The sequence below is a fragment of the Panthera pardus genome, unplaced genomic scaffold (assembly GCF_024362965.1).
Source record: "Panthera pardus isolate Hobbes unplaced genomic scaffold, ASM2436296v1 HiC_scaffold_12, whole genome shotgun sequence".
Classification (NCBI taxonomy): Eukaryota; Metazoa; Chordata; class Mammalia; order Carnivora; family Felidae; genus Panthera; species Panthera pardus.
In genome coordinates, this window is record NW_026526677.1 from 82,408,017 (window position 1) to 82,425,915 (window position 17,899).

General features: G+C 35.9%; 1 protein-coding gene across 2 annotated transcripts in view; it reads left to right on the forward strand.

Moving 5' to 3' along the window:
• ARHGAP42 (Rho GTPase activating protein 42) overlaps positions 1 to 17,899 on the forward strand; it is a 310,333-nt gene that overhangs the window by 262,473 nt on the left and 29,961 nt on the right. For both annotated transcript variants that reach the window (XM_019450169.2, XM_019450170.2), the window contains exons 13-16: positions 12,483 to 12,545; positions 13,488 to 13,562; positions 14,504 to 14,588; positions 15,205 to 15,263. In XM_019450169.2, coding sequence (XP_019305714.1) covers positions 12,483 to 12,545; positions 13,488 to 13,562; positions 14,504 to 14,588; positions 15,205 to 15,263 — 282 coding nt within the window. The remainder of the gene's footprint in view (positions 1 to 12,482; positions 12,546 to 13,487; positions 13,563 to 14,503; positions 14,589 to 15,204; positions 15,264 to 17,899) is intronic.

Here is a 17,899-nt window from a genome sequence, read left to right on the forward strand (position 1 = left end):
TGATCCAATGTATCATTCAGGGCCCTTGTTTCTTTATTGATCCTGTGTCTAGATGATCTATCCATTGTTGTAAGTGGGGTGTTAAAATCCCCTGCAATTACCACATTCTTATCAATAGGGTTCCTTATGTTTGTGATTGTTTTATATATTTGGGGGCTCCCGTATTCAGCGCATACACATTTATAAATGTTAGCTCTTCCTGATGGATAGACCCTGTGATTATTATATAATGCCCTTCTTCATCTCTTGTTACAGCCTTTAATTTAAAGTCTAGTTTGTCTGATATAAGTATGGCTACTCCAGCTTTCTTTTGATTTCCAGTAACATGACAGATAGTTTTCCATCCACTCACTTTCCACCTGAAGGTATCCTCAGGTCTAAAATGAGTCTTTTGTAGACAGCAAATAGATGGGTCTTGTTTTTTTATCCATTCTGATACCCTATGTCTTTTGGTTGGAGCATTTAGTCCATTTACATTCCGTGTTATTATTGAAAGATACGGGTTTAGAGTCATTGTGATGTCTGTAGATTTCATGCTTGTAGTGATGTCTCTGGTACTCAGGTCCTTGCAACATTTCACTCACAGAATCCCCCTTAGGATCTCTTGTAGTGCTGGTTTAGTGGTGATGAATTCCTTCAGTTTTTGTTTGGGAAGACCTTTATCTCTCCTTCTATTCTGAATGACAGACTTGCTGGATAAAGCATTCTCAGCTGCATATTTTTTCTGTTCATCACATTGAAGATTTCCTGCCATTCCTTCTGGCCTGCCAAGTTTCAGTAGATAGGTCTGTCACTAGTCTTATTGGTCTCCCTTTATGTGTTAGAGCATGTTTATCCCAGGCTGCTTTCAGAATTTTCTCTTTATCCTTGTATTTTGCCAGTTTCACTATGATAAGTCTTGGAGAAGATCGATTCAAGTTACATCTGAAGGGAGTTCTGTGTGCCTCTTGGATTTCAATGCCTTTTCCTTCCCCAGATCAGAGAAGTTCTCAGCTATGATTTGTTCAAGTACACCTTCAGCCCCTTTCTCTCTCTCTTCTTTTGCTGGAATTCATATGATAAGGATATTGTTCCATTTGATTATATCATTTAGTTCTCTAATTCTCCCCTCATACTCCTGGATTTTTTTAATCTCTCTTTTTCTCAGCTTCCTCTTTTTCCATAATTTTATTCTCTAATTCACCTATTCCCTCCTCTGCCTCTTCAATTCATGCTATGGCCACCTCCATTTTATTTTGCACTTTATAGCATTTTTTAGCTCCTCATGACTATTTCTTAGTCCCTTGACCTCTGTAGCAATAGATTCTCTGTTGTTCTCTATGCTTTTTTCAAGCCCAGCGATTAATTTTATGACTATTATTCTAAATTCTTGTTCCATTTTATTGCTTAAATCATTTTTGATCAATTCATTAGCTGTCGCTACTTCTTGGAGTTTCTTTTGAGAGAATTCTTCCGTTTTGTCATTTTGGATAGTCCCTGGAGTGGTGCAGAACTACAGGGCTCTTCCCCTGTGCTGGCTGGAGTAACTTGTGTTGGTGAGCGGGGCCACAGTTCAGTCTGGATGTCTGCCCCCAGCCCACCGCTGGGGCCACAGTCAGTCTGGTGTGTACCTTATCTTCCCCTCTCCCAGGAGGAGGACTCACTGTGGAGTGGTGTGGCCCTTGTCTGGGATACTTGCATACTACCAGGTTTGTGGTGCTGCTTAGATGGGATCTGGCCAAGGGCATATTAGCCAAGGTGAATCTGCAAGGTGCACAGGGGCAGGAGGGGTAGGCTTAGCTAACTTTGCCTTTGGTGGTCCCTGTGGGAGGGGCCCTGCAGCACCAGGAGGGAGGCAGGCCCGTTGGAGGGATGGATCCACAGAAGCACAGCGTTGGGCATTTCTGTGAAGAAAGAAAGTTTAGTGACGGGAACTGGTTCCCTTTGGAATTTCGGCTGGGGGATGGGAGAGGGAAATGGCGTTTTCCAGCGCCTTTGTTCCCCCATCGAGCTGAGCTCTATCTTCTGGGGCTCAACAACTCTCCCTCACAGTGTCCTCTCACCCTCCCCACTCTGCAAGAGCAGAGTTGTTGACTTTTAACGTTCCAGATGTTAAGTACTGCTGGCTGTCAGAACTCACAGAGTCTAGCCCCTCTGCTTTTGCAAGCCAGACTTTGGGGGCTCTGCCTTGCCGGGCAGGCTGCCCTTCCACCGCCCTGGCTCCCTCCTGCCAGTCCATGTAGCATGCACCACCTCTCCACCATTCCTATCCTCTTCTGTGGACCTCTTGTCTATGCTTGGCAGAGAGTCTGTTCTGCTAGTCTTCTGGTGGTTTTCTGGGTTATTTAGGCAAATGTGGGTGGAATCTAAGTGATCAGCAAGATGAGGTGAGACCAGCATCCTCCTATGCCACCATCTTCCCTCACCTTGTACAGACATGTTTTAATATCCAACTTGCTTTTCAGTGGCCAGCTAGGTTACAGGGCTTGAGTGGTTTTCAAGAAACAGATTATTGGCCTGGCTCCAATTATTTAAAAATAAGTAATGTATTATGCCTTTTTAACACTCCTGGTGGACAGTTCCTGAAGCTCCAATGACTTTAGTCATGCCCAAAGAATACCTTGTTCATATAATTTATGTATGTAGATATTTATATTTTCTTCCAGCTGCTGCTGCAGCTAATAGCCAACACTTCTGTAGTAGTTACTATATTGCAGACATTACTCTAGGAGCTTGGCAAATGTTAACATATTTTATCTGTGAACAATCCTCTGACAAAGAAAATTCTATTATCCTTACTGTGTAGAAGAGGAAACGGATACACAAAGAAGTTAAAACTATGCCTAGTAACACAGCAAGTACGTGAGAGAGTAACTACTATGTCTTTCATCTGGTTAGAACTAATGACTGACTTCTTTTATCCTTTTTTCTTCTATTTTTCTTCATATAGCAGTAATATATAGAAGGCGCACATGGAGAAGGAAACTAGCATTTAATTAGGTTTGTTACATTATTTGATGCTTTTCAGTGCTTCACCTGGTTTTGTTCTTCATTTTACATACGTGTTATCATTTCCCTCATTTTATAAATGAAAGAACTAGAGTTCATAAGCATTATTATGCATGTTCCCATTCATACAGCAGTTTATACTAGAGCTGAGATTCAACCCCAGATTCAATGTAGGTGCTATCTCTGCACTATGGAAACTCCTTTGGCAGTATCAAAGGTTGTTTAGAGGAAACAAAACAAAAATGCATGGTTATTTTCTGCCAACACAGTATATTTTTCCGTATCATTGAATTGATTGATAGTGTTTTAATTATTCATATTATGTAAATGAGCTAAAGCACAAGATCATGGGCCACATCCATACAGTGGCACTTATGGAATGGCCTGGCATTCAGAGTGAATGTATATAAGATTTTATTATTTGTGGGAGCCTGTAATATTGTTTTATTAGAATAGACTGGGGTAGTGTTGCCAAACATCCTATTATACCTTCAGTATAGCCTGGTTATTGCTTATTCTTCTCCAAGTGGATACTTAAAGAAATTCTGTTTATTACATGTATAAACATAGATATAGATACCACATATATATGTATCTACATATATAGATACCACAGTTGTCTTCATTCACTTTGCCAAAGGCAAGTTTTATTAAAATTTTTTAAAAAATGGTTTTCTCTTTCTTAATTTTTATCAAAAAGTTGAGCAATGTGACCTCCAGAACCAAATATTGTAAATGTCAGGAACTTGCAATTTTAATTGATTTTAAAACTGCTTGTTTCTACCTAGGGTTACATTTTTTGGCTCAGTTTTTGTTGTGAAGAATGAAAATAATAGATTCCTTACCTCTCCATTTACCTGTTTTCTTGTGTTCAATAAATATTTAAAATACCAGAATGTAGATTGTTATGATTGGCCTTTTAGTTGATTGGAAACAAAAAATCCCTTCTTGCTAATCAAAAGGAACTTCAATTATGTAGTGAACTCTTAAAAGATGCTTGTTTAATGACTATTCATTCTTGTATTGTTGAGTTAACCCAAAGCATTGACTGAATTCTGTTTACTTGACCTAGGGACCTGAGAATAGAGAAATAAATGAGCCAGTTCCTATGGGTAACAATACGTTTTTTAGTTTGGGCATTTTAAAATGATTTAATCTATTTATTTTTTTAAAAGTTCTAAAGAACTATATATTTTTTAAGTATTGGACTCTTTCAAAGTCTAGTGAATAAAAATGATAATTTCTACCTTCTGTTCTCCTTTTTCTTACTTGCATAGATCTTTCTAAAGTGTTTTTTTTTTTTTTTTTCCCCTAGGAAAAATAGAAACACATCCTCAAACTTCACAGTTTAAGAAATTGGGTCATACTGTCTGTTGATTACTTTGTGGGTTTTTTTGTTTGTTTGTTTTTTACTAACAACACATGAGAAGTATCTTTCCAGTTCAGTACTTCTAGTTTTTTGGTCCATGGATTTCTCAATCCTCAAAGGTTTCAATGGTTTTCTGTCTAGGATTTCTTAAAAAATTTTTGCCTATTGTTGGCACCCCTTCTTGAATTCTGATATATATTTTTTATTCTGGATTTCTGTTAAGCTATATGAATGTTTAATGCTCCATCTTTTTTTATTTTTATTTTTTATGTTTTTATTTTATTATTATTTATTAAATTTTACTTACAGTATAGTTAACATTCAGTGTTATATTAGTTTTAGGTGTACAATATAGTGATTCAGCAGTTCCATATATTACTCAGTGTGCATCACGATAAGTATATTCTTAATCCCCTTCACCAATTTCCCCCAGTCCCCCACCCACCTCCCCTCTGGTAACCACTGGTTTATTCTCTATAGCTAAGAGTCAGTTTCTTGGTTTTAGCGCTCTCTCTCTCTCTCTCTCTCTCTCCCCCTTTTTTTTCCTTTGCTCCTTTGTTTTGCTTCTTAAATTCTACCTGTTAGTGAAATCATATATTATCTGTCTTTCTCTGACTGGCTTATTTTGTATAACTTGTACTCTTTAGCTCCATCCATGTTGTTGCAAATGCAAGATTTCAGTATTTTTATGGCTAAATAATATTTTATTGTACATATATACTATGTCTTCCTTTTTCTTTTTATGTGTATGTGAATGTATTTCTTCAACAAATATATATTTTATTAAGTTTTTAATTTTAATTCCAGTATAGTTAACATACAGTGTTCTATTAGATTTAAGTGTACAATATAGTGATTCAGCAATACTATACATTACTCAGTGCTCATCATGAGAAGTGTACTCTCTTTGCAGGAATGTCTGTGACTTCTGCCCATTTTTTAATTGGATTATTTGTTTTGGGGTGTTGAGTTATATACGTTCTTTATATATTGTGGACACTAACCGTTGATCAAATATGTCATTTGAAAATATCTTCTCTCACTCAGTAGGCTGACTTTTAGCTTTGTTGGTTGTTTCCTTTGCACTACAGAAGCTTTTTGCTTTGATGTAGTCCCAGTAGTTTATTTTTGCTTTTATTTCCCTTCCCTCAGAAGACATACCAAGAAAAATGGTACAGCTGATGTTAGAGAAATTACTGGCTGTGCTCTCTTCTAGGATTTTTGTGGTTTTAGGTCTCACATTCAGGTCCTTAATCCATTTTGAGTTGATTTTTGTGTATGGTGTAAGAAAGTGGTCCAGTTTCATTCTTTTGCAGTTCATTTTTCCCAGCACCATTTGTTGAAGAGACCATCTTTTTCCCATTGCAAACTATTCCCTCCTTTTTCAAAGATTAATTGACCATATAATTTTAGAATTATTTCCAGGCTTTCTGTTCTGTTCTGTTGATCTGTGTGTCTGTTTTTGTGCCAGTACCGTACTGTTTTGATTACTATCACTTTCTAATATAACTTGAAGTATCGTATTGTGAGATCTCCAGTTTTGTTATCTTTTCCAAGACTTGTTTGGGTATTAAGGGCATTTTATTATTTCATACAACTTTTAGGATTCTTTGTTCTATAATTCTGTGAAAAATGCTGTTGGTATTTTGACAGGGATTGTGTTAAATCTGTAGATTGCTTTGGGTAGTATAGACATTTTAACAATATTTATTCTTCTAATCCATGAGCATGGAATGTCTTTCCATTTCTTTCTGTCATCTTCAATTTCTTTCATCAATGTTTTATATTTTTCTGTGTATAGGAAGTATATTTCATTTCTTTGGAAAAGTTTATTCCCAACTATTTTATTATTTTTGGTGCAGTTGTAAATGAATTGTTTTTCTTTTAATTTTTCTTTCTGCTGCTTCATTATTAATGTATAGAAATGCAACAGATTTCTGGGGCACCTAGGTGGCTCATTCAGTTGAGTGTCCAACTTTGGCTCAGGTCATGAACTCATGGTTTGTGAGTTCAAGCCCTACATCAGACTCTGTGCTGACAGCTCAGAGCCTGGAGCCTGCTTCAGATTCTGTGTCTCCCTCTCTCTCTGTCCCTCCCCCATTCATACTTTGTCTCTCTCTCCCTCAAAAATAAATAAACATTAAAAAAAAAAAAAAATTTTTGTATATTGGTTTTGTATCACGTAACCCTACTGAATTCCATTTATTAGTTCTAGTAATTTTTTGGTGGAGTGTTTAGGGTTTTTTTATGTATAATATCATGTCATTTGCAGATAGTGGAAGTTTTATTTCTTCCTTACCAGTTTGGAGGCCTTTTATTTCTTTTTGTTGTCTTAATTGCTGTAGCTAGGACTTCCAGTATTAAGTTGAATAAAGGTGGTAAGAGTGGACATCCTTGTCTTGTTCCTGATCTTAGGGGAAAAGCTCTCAATTTTCCCCATTGACTATGATGTTTTCTGTAAGTTTTTTATATAAAGTCTTTATTATGATTTGAGGTATGTTCCCTCTAAACCTACTTTGTTGAGGATTTTTTTCAGAATGGATGTTGTACTTTGTCAAATGCTTTTTTCTGCATCTGTTGAAATGATAATATGGTTTTTCATCCTTTTTCCTATTCCTGTAATGTGTCATGTCGATTGGTTTGTGAATATTGAACTGCCATTGCACCCCAGGAATAAGTCCCACTAGATTATGGTGAATGTTTTGTTAATGTATTTGGATGAGTTTGCTAACATTCTGTTGAGGATTTTTACATCTATGTTTACCAGAAATATTGGCCTGTAGTTCTGTTTTTTTGGTGTGTGGTGTCTTCATCTGGTTTGGTATCAGATAATGCTGACCTCATAGAAAAAATGTGAAAGTTTCCCTTACTATTTTATTTTTTAGAAAAGTTTGAGAACAGGTATAAACTCTTTAAATATTTGGTAGAATTCACCTTTGAAGTTGTATGGTCCTGGAGTTTTGTTTTTTGGGAAGTTTTCTTATTATTGATTCAATCTGTTTACTGGTTATCAATCTGTTCAAATATTCTGTTTCTTCTGGTTGACTTTTAGTAGGTTATCTGTCTCTATGAATTTGTCCATTTTTTTCTAGTTTCCAATTTGTTGGCATATAATTTTTCATAATGCTCACTTAAGTCGTTTGTATTTCTTTGGTAGAGGCTGTTACGTCTCTTTCATTTGTGATTTTGTTTATTTGCATCCTCTCTTTCTTTTTTTTTTTGAGTCTAGCTAGAAGTTTATCAATTGTGTAGATCTTTTCAAGGAAACAGTTCCTTGTTCATTGATCTCTTCTATTATTTTTTTTTTTTTTAGTGTCTCTGTCATTTATTTATGCTTTAATCTTTATTATTTCCTTCCTTCTGCTGACTTTGGGTTTTGTTTGGTCCTCCTTTCCTACCTCCTATAGGTATAAGCTTATGTATTTATTTGATATTTTTATTGCTTCTTGAGGTAGGCCTGCATTCCTGTATTCTTCCATCTTTGGATCACTTGCTGCATCCCAAACGTTTTCACCATTAGGTTTTCATTTTCATTTTACTTCAAGTAATTTTTTATTCTGCTTTTATTTCTTGGTTGACTTATTCACTGGTTAGTAGCATGTTTTTTAACCTCCATGTATTTGTTCTCTTACCAGATTTTTCTTGTGGTTGATTTCTAATTTCATAGCATTGTGGTCAGAAAAGATGCATGGTATGACTTCAATTTCTTTGAATTTCTTGAGGCTTTTTTGGTGGTCTAATATGTGATGTATTCTGGAGTATGTTCTATGTGCACTTGAAAAGAATGTGTATTCTCTTTTATTTATTTATTTTTTTAATATTTATTCATTTTTGAGGGTGAGAGAGACAGAGTATAAGTCAGGGAGGGGCAGAGAAAGAGGGAGACAGAGAATCTGAAGCAGGCTCCAGTCTCTGAGCTATCAGCACAGAGTCAGACATGGGGCTCAAATGCATGAACTGCAAGATCATGGCCTGAGCTGAAGTTGGACTTTTAACTGATTGACCCACCCAGGCAGCCCTATTCTCTTTAAGAATGGAATGTTCTAAATATAACTATGAAATCCAGCTGGTCCAGTGTGTTATTCAAAGCCACTGTTTTCTTGTTGATTTTCTGTCTGTATGATCTGTCCTTTATATAAGTGGGCTATTGAAATCCCTTACTATTATTGTATTACTATCAATTAATTCTTTTATGTTTGTTGTTAACTTTTTTATGTATTTGGGTGCTTTCATGGTGGGTACATAAATATTAAGAATTGTTATATCTCTTGTTTTATTGTTCTTCCATTATTATATAGTGTCATTTGTCTCTGGTTACAGTCTTTGTTTTAAGGTCTAATTTGTTTTATCATAAGTGTAGTACTCTTTCTTTTGACATCCCTTTGCATGATAAATGTTTCTCCAACCCTTCACTTTCAATCTGTATGGGTCTTTAGTTCTGAAATGAGTCTCTTATAGGCAGTATTTAGACAGGTTGATTTTTTTATTCTGACACCCTGTGTCTTCTGACTGGAGTTTTTAGTCCATTTACTTTCAAAGTAATTATTGATAGATAGGTATTTATTGCCATTTTGTTACTGTTTTGTGGTCATTTTTGTAGTTTTTCTATGGTCCTTTCTTCTTTTTCTCTCTTTCACAGTTTGCTGGCTTCCTTTAGTGATAAACTTGGATTTCTTTCTCTTTATTCTTAGTATATCTGATACTGGGTTTTGATTGGTTACCATTAGGTTTGTGTATAACATCATCTGCATATAGTAGTTTATATTAAGTTGATGGTCACTTAAGTTAAAACCCATTCTTTCTTCTTCCCCTCCCTTCCATGTTTCAGGTATATGGTGTCTTTATTTCACATCCTTTTATTTTGTGAATCTTCCACGGATTTTGACAGATATATTTATTTTTACTGCTTTTGTGTTTCCTACTTTACATACTCTTACTTACGATCTTTCCTTTCCACTCAGATTGTTTCCTTAAATTTCTTATAGGGCTGGTGTAGTGGTCATGAATTCCTTCAGCTTTTATTTGTCTATGGAACTATCTCTTCTATTCTGAATGGTAGTCATGCTTACTAGAGAATTCTGGCTGCATATTTTTTTTCATTTTAGCACTTTGAATACAGCATGTCAGTCACTTATACACTGCAAAGTTTCTGCTGAAAAATCTACTCATAGCCTATGGGATTTCCCCTGTATGTAACTGTGTTCTTCTCTCTTGCTGCTTTTAAAAACATTTTGTTTTTAAGATTTTATTTTTAGGTAATCTCTACACCCAGTGCAGGGCTCAAGTTTACAATCCTAAAATCAAGAGTTGCATGTTCCACTGACTGAGCCAACCAGGTGCCTCTCTCTTGCTGCTTTTGAGGTTCTTTATTATTAATATTTCCCATTTTTATTACTATACATCTGTGATGATTTCCTTGGGTTGATTTTTTTTTGGGGGGGGGGATCTCTTTGCCTCCTGGATCTGAATATATATTTCCTTTGCATAAGGAATATATATCCTCTGCATAACTTTTTTTTCTTTCAGGTTGCTCATTCATTCTTCTGCTTCTTTAGCCTGATATTTATTTCATCTAGTGTATTTTTAACTTCATTTGTTGTTTTCTTCATCTCTGATTGGCTCTTTTTTGTCTCTTTGTTAAGGGTCTCACTGATAATTCTCTACTCTTTTCTCAAGTGCAGTAAGTATCTTTCTGAACATTTTTTAAATTCTCTAATCAGGCATATTACTTGTATCCATTTGTCTTAGTTTGTCTTGTTTTGTTTTGTTTTGTTTTTCATTGGGGACATACTCCTCTCTCTCCTCATTTTACCTAACTCTCTGAGTCTGTTTTTTTTGTGTCAGGAAATTCTGCTATATCTCCTGCTATTGAATGTAGTGGCCTTATGAAGAAGAGGTCTTGTAGTCCCCTGAAATGCAGTTCCCCTGTTTCCCACCTAGTGCTTCACATGGTGTCTCCTATATGTGTTGAATGTGCTTGTCATTTGTCCTGGTTCCTTTTTCCTTCAGTCCAGTTGTCTGCAGAGGCTGTCTTTCCTATTGTGGGCAGTGTTTTGTACCTAGCTTGGAAATGGTGTGCAGTTTTAACAAGGTGTGCTATGCTTGTAAAATGAGACCTACAGCTTTGAGGATCCAAGCTGCATGCAAAGGGTGCATAATTTTACAAAGGTGCTCCTAGGGTTTCCTCAGGGTCCACAGCTGCTGCTGCCAGAGCTGCAGTCTTGCAAAATGCATGGGTGGAAAGAGGCAATGTTGGCAAGGTTTGTGCTGTGGGAGGGGGCCCACAGTGCTGGGACTGAGGCAGGCATGACTGGAAAGAGTGGATAAGTGGAAGCACAGGGATGTGGGACTTAGTGTAACCACATTAGGTAGTGAAATTCAGAGCATGCTAGTTTCTGCAGGTGGCCATGTGTTTGTGCTGAGGGGTGAAAGAGGGCAATGGTACCTTCCAGCTCCTTTGTTCCTGGACAAGTCTTCCCCTGGATACCCTCTGAGATGAGTAAATAACTCTTCCCCCTATATGCCCTGGTGCTTTTGAAAGTGCTGCTTCTAGCCTGTATCTTAAAGGCTATTTGTCCTGCTATCTCTTTAAGGGCAGAAACTTATTTTCCTATTGCCCTCAGGATCTTCCAAAATGGAGCTAGCTTTTTTTTTTTTTTTTAATTCCAGGATTTAAGTCCCTCTTGTTTGTAAGAAGTCAGTAAATTCAGTCCTTTTTACTTTCAAAGCCAAATGTTATGAGGATTCCTCTCTTCCTTGTGAGCTCCCTGGTGTGATAGTCTGTTTCTCACCCTTCTTCAGTTCTTCCAGCTCCCTCCAGACCACAGATGGCTGCCTCTGTTTTGCTTCTCCACTATATCTCCACCCTTTCTACCCTCTTTGATGTGGACTCTTCTCTACCTTTAGATGTGGAGTTTATTCTGCCAGTCTTTGGGTTGTTTCTGAGTTATTTATGCTGATGTCAGTGTTATCTAGTTGTATTCATGGGACAGTGTGAACTTAGGGTCCTCTTGCTCCGCCATCTTCCAGCCTCCTAACCCACCATCTTTATTTTTTTTTAATGTATATTTTTGAGAGAGAGAGAGACAGAGCGTGAGCAGGGGAGGGGCAGAGGGAGAGGGAGACACAGAATCTGAAGCAGGCTCCAGGCTCTGAGCTGTCAGCACAGAGCCTGATGAGGTCTTGAACTCATGAGTCTTGAGATCATGACCTGAGCCGAAGTCGGGTGCTCAACTGACTGAGCCACCCAGGTACCCCAAATCCACCATCTTTAAATGGAAGCTAGTTTTAATTTTTTATTGACTTGAATTATTTTCATATATTACTGGAGAATATTAAGAAATATCATATCTCCACCACATGTGATGAAAATTTTCATTATAGTAACAAAATATTTGAATTTTTCCTCAAGGTGTTATTTGGTATTCCTAAATACTTTTTTTTTTTTTAAATAAGTAATCTAATTTGATCTGGCCTCAGAATCTTAAGAAAATTATAACAGATTTAAAATCTAGCAAAAGCAATGAAAATAAACTGATATTTCATAATGTAGGATCTTTAGGGGATTTTCGGTAAACTAAACATATTTTGAATTATTTTGCATATGGTAAAAAATGTAGTAGAAAGAATATTGGGCTCGGATTCAGGTGATCTATGTTAGAATCCTGGTTTGAAGCTTGGAACAAAGAAACTGAGGTTCTCAGCAACGTCATGAACCATCTTAATATTACAAAGCTTTCTCTCTACCTTCTAATGTTGTTTTGAGAATCCCATGGAAAAGAATATATGAATAGCTTTGTAATATAATTAGTAACAAACAATAAAGTTTTTTTTCTTAGTACATTTGCTTTTATCATCTGGAAAAACATGTAGTGAAGGTTAATGCTAATTTTAGGTAAAATGGATGGGATCACTGTAACATATTTACCTTCTGTGAAGGATCTGTGTTTTCTAAAGAAGTAAGTTGATGTAATAACTTTGGTGAATGTGAACCCTACTTCTACCCCAAAATAAAAATTCAGACTCTTAACTAAAACTGTGCCACTAAGTCATAAAACAAGAGAGCCAACTAAGGAGTAATGTAAGTTGGGTATAAACCCTTACTGTGATTTTATTTTATTTTCAGTGTATTTAAATGAAGCAGGGTTCAATTTTGTGAGAAAATGCATTCAAGCTGTGGAAACAAGAGGTAAGTGTTATCTGACAGGTATATCATTAGTGTTCATTCTTATATAGGAACCTCTCAAAAAATGAGGATATATTTTATCATTAACATGAGATTAACTTTAAGAACTATATAAATGTATAAAATTATCTAAATATGCAAATAGCTATAGTCTGAACTTTACCAAAAATCATACTGTATATTCTGTTTAATGATTTTTCATAATAAAGGCCTGATTTATTTCCATTTCATAGACTTTGTGTTATTTATTACTCTAAGCTCCTCTTCAATGTTTTTCAAGCTTTAGAGGAGGTAAGATTCCTAAGGAGCTGGTCTTCCTCCTTTCTTAATGTTATTCCCCTCAGTGATTTCACTCACAGTCACAATTCTAGCACCTTTACCCTCTCTAGTCATGACCTTGAAGGCCACTCTAGTTGCCTGTTACACTCTTCCATTTCCAGGAAAACTTGTCTAAAGCAAAACTCATGGGCTTTGAAATTCTGTGAACTTAAACTCAAATTTTGGTGCTGCCATTTAGACATTTTGAGAAGTTAAATACATTTCTTAAATCCTCTAAATCTATTTCCTCACCTTCAAAATGAAGGAAGTTGTTAAGGCCTTCCAGTTCTTCAACATGTAGGACTACATGACTGAAGAAATAGAGGATGAGCAATTCTAATCATTCTTTCCCATCTTTGATGGCTTTTTGTATTCAGATAGTAGTGAATGAGCAGAGTACTTTGCTACTTTGAAGATCTTTGAAAGACTTTCAAATCACTGATTAGTGTCTGCTCTGAGAAATATATGTCTGATGGGTGTTTCCAGGGTAGATTTTCTGAAGTTAGACTGCAAAATTGGATAAGTAACTTTCAAATTCTGCATAGGGAAATGCCAGATGTTTTCAACATTCTGTACTTGTGATGCTATGTCTAAAGACATTCTTTTGTGGTTTTTCCTTCTCATTAGGCATCACTATTTTAGGCCTCTACCGAATAGGAGGAGTGAACTCCAAAGTTCAGAAACTCATGAACACAACATTTTGTAAGTTTTGAATGAAGCTAGTTACTTAATTTTTGTATTATAGATAATCCATACCATAGGTTTCTTTGAGATATATACTACTGCTGTTCTTTGAATATTTTCAAGAAATATTTAAAATTAACATTTGCATTCAGTTTTTAATGTTCAGTTATAATAGGTGATCAATCAGAATTTGAGAGAGAGCCTTTTCATAATATTGAACTTTTTCTCAAGTGTCCTTTGGTTAGCTAGAGACACAGTGAGATTTATGGATACTAGATTCAGATTGCCTGGCTTGGAATCCTAATTCATCACTTAAAAGCTTTGTGACTTTGGATAATTTGTTTAACTTCTCTGTGCCTCAATCTTCTCATTCATAAAATGGAGAAGATAATAATAGTGCCTGCTTCACTGAGAGTGTGAGGATTGAATACGTTAATCCATAAAAGTATTTGGAAGCATGCCTGGCACATGACAAATGCTCAGTGATGTTAGCAATTAACAATAATTTTATTTGGAAAACTATTATTCCATAAGAAATCTTTGAGGTTTATAAGTGTCAAGTGTGAAACTTGCACCAATTCACACAAACAACAATCCTAAGGTTAACTCTGTTGGCATCCTAAGAAATCAATGTCTCTGACCTACTATGTTTATATCCATCTTCTTTTTAAAAAATTTTTTTAATGTTTATTTATTTTTGAGAGAGAGAGAGAGAGCCAGCAAGCAGGGGAGGGACAGAGAGAGAGGAAGACACAGAATCCGAAGCAGGTTCCAGGCTCCGAGCTGTCAGCACAGAGCCCAATGCGGGGCTCAAACTCACGAACTGAGATGACCTAAGCTGAAGTCAGACACTCAACCAACTGAGCCACCCAGGCGCCCCAGTTTGTGTCCATCTTCTTAATGGTGCAAGTGATGTTTTGAGTTGTACAGTTTAAACATCTTATTTTTATTCTTTACAGCTCCAAAATCCCCTCCTGATATTGACATTGATATTGAATTGTGGGATAATAAGACAATAACAAGTGGGCTGAAAAACTACCTCAGGTAAGGAGTGTTTAACTCGTACTCTGCATGTGATGTCTCTCTTAACCTCTGTGGGCATTGCCATATGACTCCATGGAACACCTGTGTGTGAGCTTCACTCCTTAGAGCAATTCTTTCACCTCACATGAAATAGCATAAGGTGGTAATGTTTATGTTTAGTGTTTTGGAACTTATACTTGGTTTTTCAACTAATAAACTTTAGAAGCTGCAATATTTTATGAATACTAAATAATAGTTTGTTTCATGTTAAATTTGAATGTAGTGTTTTCATGTATTTTTTAAAAATAAGTTGAAAGTGAAAGTTGTTTTTTGTTTGTTTGTTTGTTTGTTTTTAATTTAACTATAGTCCCCATATCTGAGAGAGATTTTTGCTGTTGTGGTTCAACAGTTCTTACAAAGTGAAAAAATCATTTTCCAGTCTGTCCTTTTAGCACAGTTGTGCCAAGAAATGCTGCTAAAGGGCCTTCTTTGAGATCTGCATTTTGGGACTGCCTGGAATCACCCTAGTAGGACTTCATCCTACTCCCTAATTACTCAATTCTTAAAGAAGTACTAGAAGTTCAGGGGAAATAAAAAGATATTGCCATTCTAATGCCCTCTTCTTTCTCCGTTGTAGGTGCCTTGCAGAACCACTGATGACTTACAAGTTACACAAAGATTTTATTGTTGCAGTTAGTAAGTACACTTCCATTGAATGCATTATAATTGATATAGTTTTATGCTGTATCACTTAGAGGTATAAATTTAAACCAGCTAGTTAAGATTTTCCTACATATTGCTTAAGAAACTATCAATCTGATGCTTAATAGCTGACAATATGGTTTGTAAGCAAATAAGAAATTGCAGAATGGTAGATTAAAGACCTAAACGTGAGACGTGAAACCGTAAAACCAGAAGACATTAGTAGTTTCTTTGACATTAACTAAAGAAACATTTATCTAGATGTGTCTCTTCTGGCAAGGAAATCAAAAAGCAATTGGGAGTGCACTAAAATAAAAAGGTTTTACACAGTGAAGGAAACCATCAATGAAACAAAATGGCAACCTCCTGAATGGGAGAAAATATTTGCAAGTGTTATATCCAATAAGGGGTTAATATCCAAAATATGTAAAGAAGTTACACAACTCAACACTAAAAAACTAATATGATTAAAAAAAGGGAAGACCTGAAGAGACATTTTTCCCAAGCAGACATACAGATGGCCAATAGACATATGAAAAGATGCTTAACATCACTCATCAACAGACAAATACAAATCAAAACTACAATGAGATATCACTTCACACCAGTCAGAATGGCTAAAATTAATAACACAAGAAATAAGTGTTGGTGAGGATGCAGGGGGAAAAAAAGGAACCGTCTTGCACTGTTGGTGGGAATGCAAACTGGTGCAGCCACTCTAGAAAACATTATGAAAGTTCCTCAAAATATTAAAAATAGAATATGATCCAGTATTTCTGCTAGTATTTACCCAAAGAAAATGAAAACACCATTTCAGAAAGATAAGGCACCCCATGTTTATTGCAGCATTATTTACAAGACATAACAACAACAGAAGTGTCCATCAATAGATGAATGGATAAAGAAGATGTGGTATATATATACAATGTAATGTTACTAAACCATAAGAAAGAATGAAATCTTGACCTTTGCAGCAACATGGATGGACCTAGAGGGTATAATGCTAAGTGAAATAAGTCAGATAGAAAAAGACCAATACCATATGATTTTACTCATATGTGGAACTTAAGAAACTAGAAAAAGAAAAAGACAAAAAGGAAACAAACTCTTAAATACAGAGAACAAAACTGGTGGTTGTCAGAAGAGAGGTGGAGAGTGGAATGGGAGAAATAGATAATGGAAATTAAGAATACACTTTCCTTGATTTAAAAAATATTGAAGAATGAATTAAAAGATTTTGTCACTTAATAAGACTTCTTTGGGGTGACTGGTGTGCTAACAGGAATTATTTTAAATACATTTTACTCAGTCGATGAATGTCAGTACCTTACAAGAGCAACTTTATTGTTAAATTGACAACACTACAAAAATGCAGTTATGCCACCCACTCATACTCATGTGCTATATTCCTAAATCTGGAGAGTAAAGTCAGGTATTTGGGGCAGGTAACAGGCACTTCCAACAATCCTTCGCTCCCCCCCGCCATTATCACATATCTATGTCATTTATTTAGATCTATGATTGCCATAATAGGAGATATATAGATAGGCTTAATTCAAAAATTGTGGGGAGGGGCTCAGTGAAAAACATGTAACCTGAAAAATTAGAAATATGTACTTTTAAAACACTGAGATGAAAGTGCTGGGTTGCCATCTCAGCCATCACAACAGTTTGTAACTGCTAGGCATTAGCATTTCATTGTTAAAATATATGAGGTGTGACTGTACCAAGTATTTTTCACAGTCCAAGAAAGAAAGCATTTGCATTAATTTATTGCCATCCATTATAATGTCACAGGTAATGTTGTCTGCTGATAAGTGTCAGATAACGTTGTGACCTTGGTTTTCAGTCCAGCATACATGACTGATCACATGGTCTCATAAACACGTATACCACTTAGCTTTCTCCTGAAACCTCTCCACTCTTTATTCTCTTCATCAGAATCTATTAGATGAACAAGACCTTAGAAATATATAATTTCACCCCTCATTTTATTGACTAGGTCCCAGAGTGGGCAAGTGACTTTCTCCACGGATACTAGTAAATTGATGGCAAAATCAGGGCTATAAGCCAATTTTTTTTGACTCTTAACCTAGAACTTACTTACAGAAATTTTATGTTATAACATGGCATTTGAGACACTTAGTTAAGTGCTAAACGATCTGGTTGTTTTAATAAAAACATTTGGTCATAAGATTTTTTTTCTCCACTTCCATGGCAAATAATAATCACATTACTCACTACCATGGTAATTAAAATATATTCCTATGTATAAGAATTCATCTTTTGTCTGCCGCAAAGATAATCCCATGTAGTAGATAATAAGGTAATAAAAGTAAGTATTATTTGGAAATTTAGCTCTGTAAAAAGGGGAAGTTGTTCACAAATTAAAAGGTGCCTCACAGAATTCCCTGGAAAACAGTATGGATTAGGCCTTCCATGGGCCTGCAACTAGGAACTACAGAATTGGGAGTTTATGTTTCTCTCCCCACCCTTTTAGGAGCATCTCTTCTCTCTGTTCTTTGCTGCATATCTACCTCATTCTTATCTCCCTTTCCAGTTAGATTTTCTTGGCTTTGGAGCACATTTGGTTATGTCATCCCTAGTTTTACACTATATGCCATTTCACA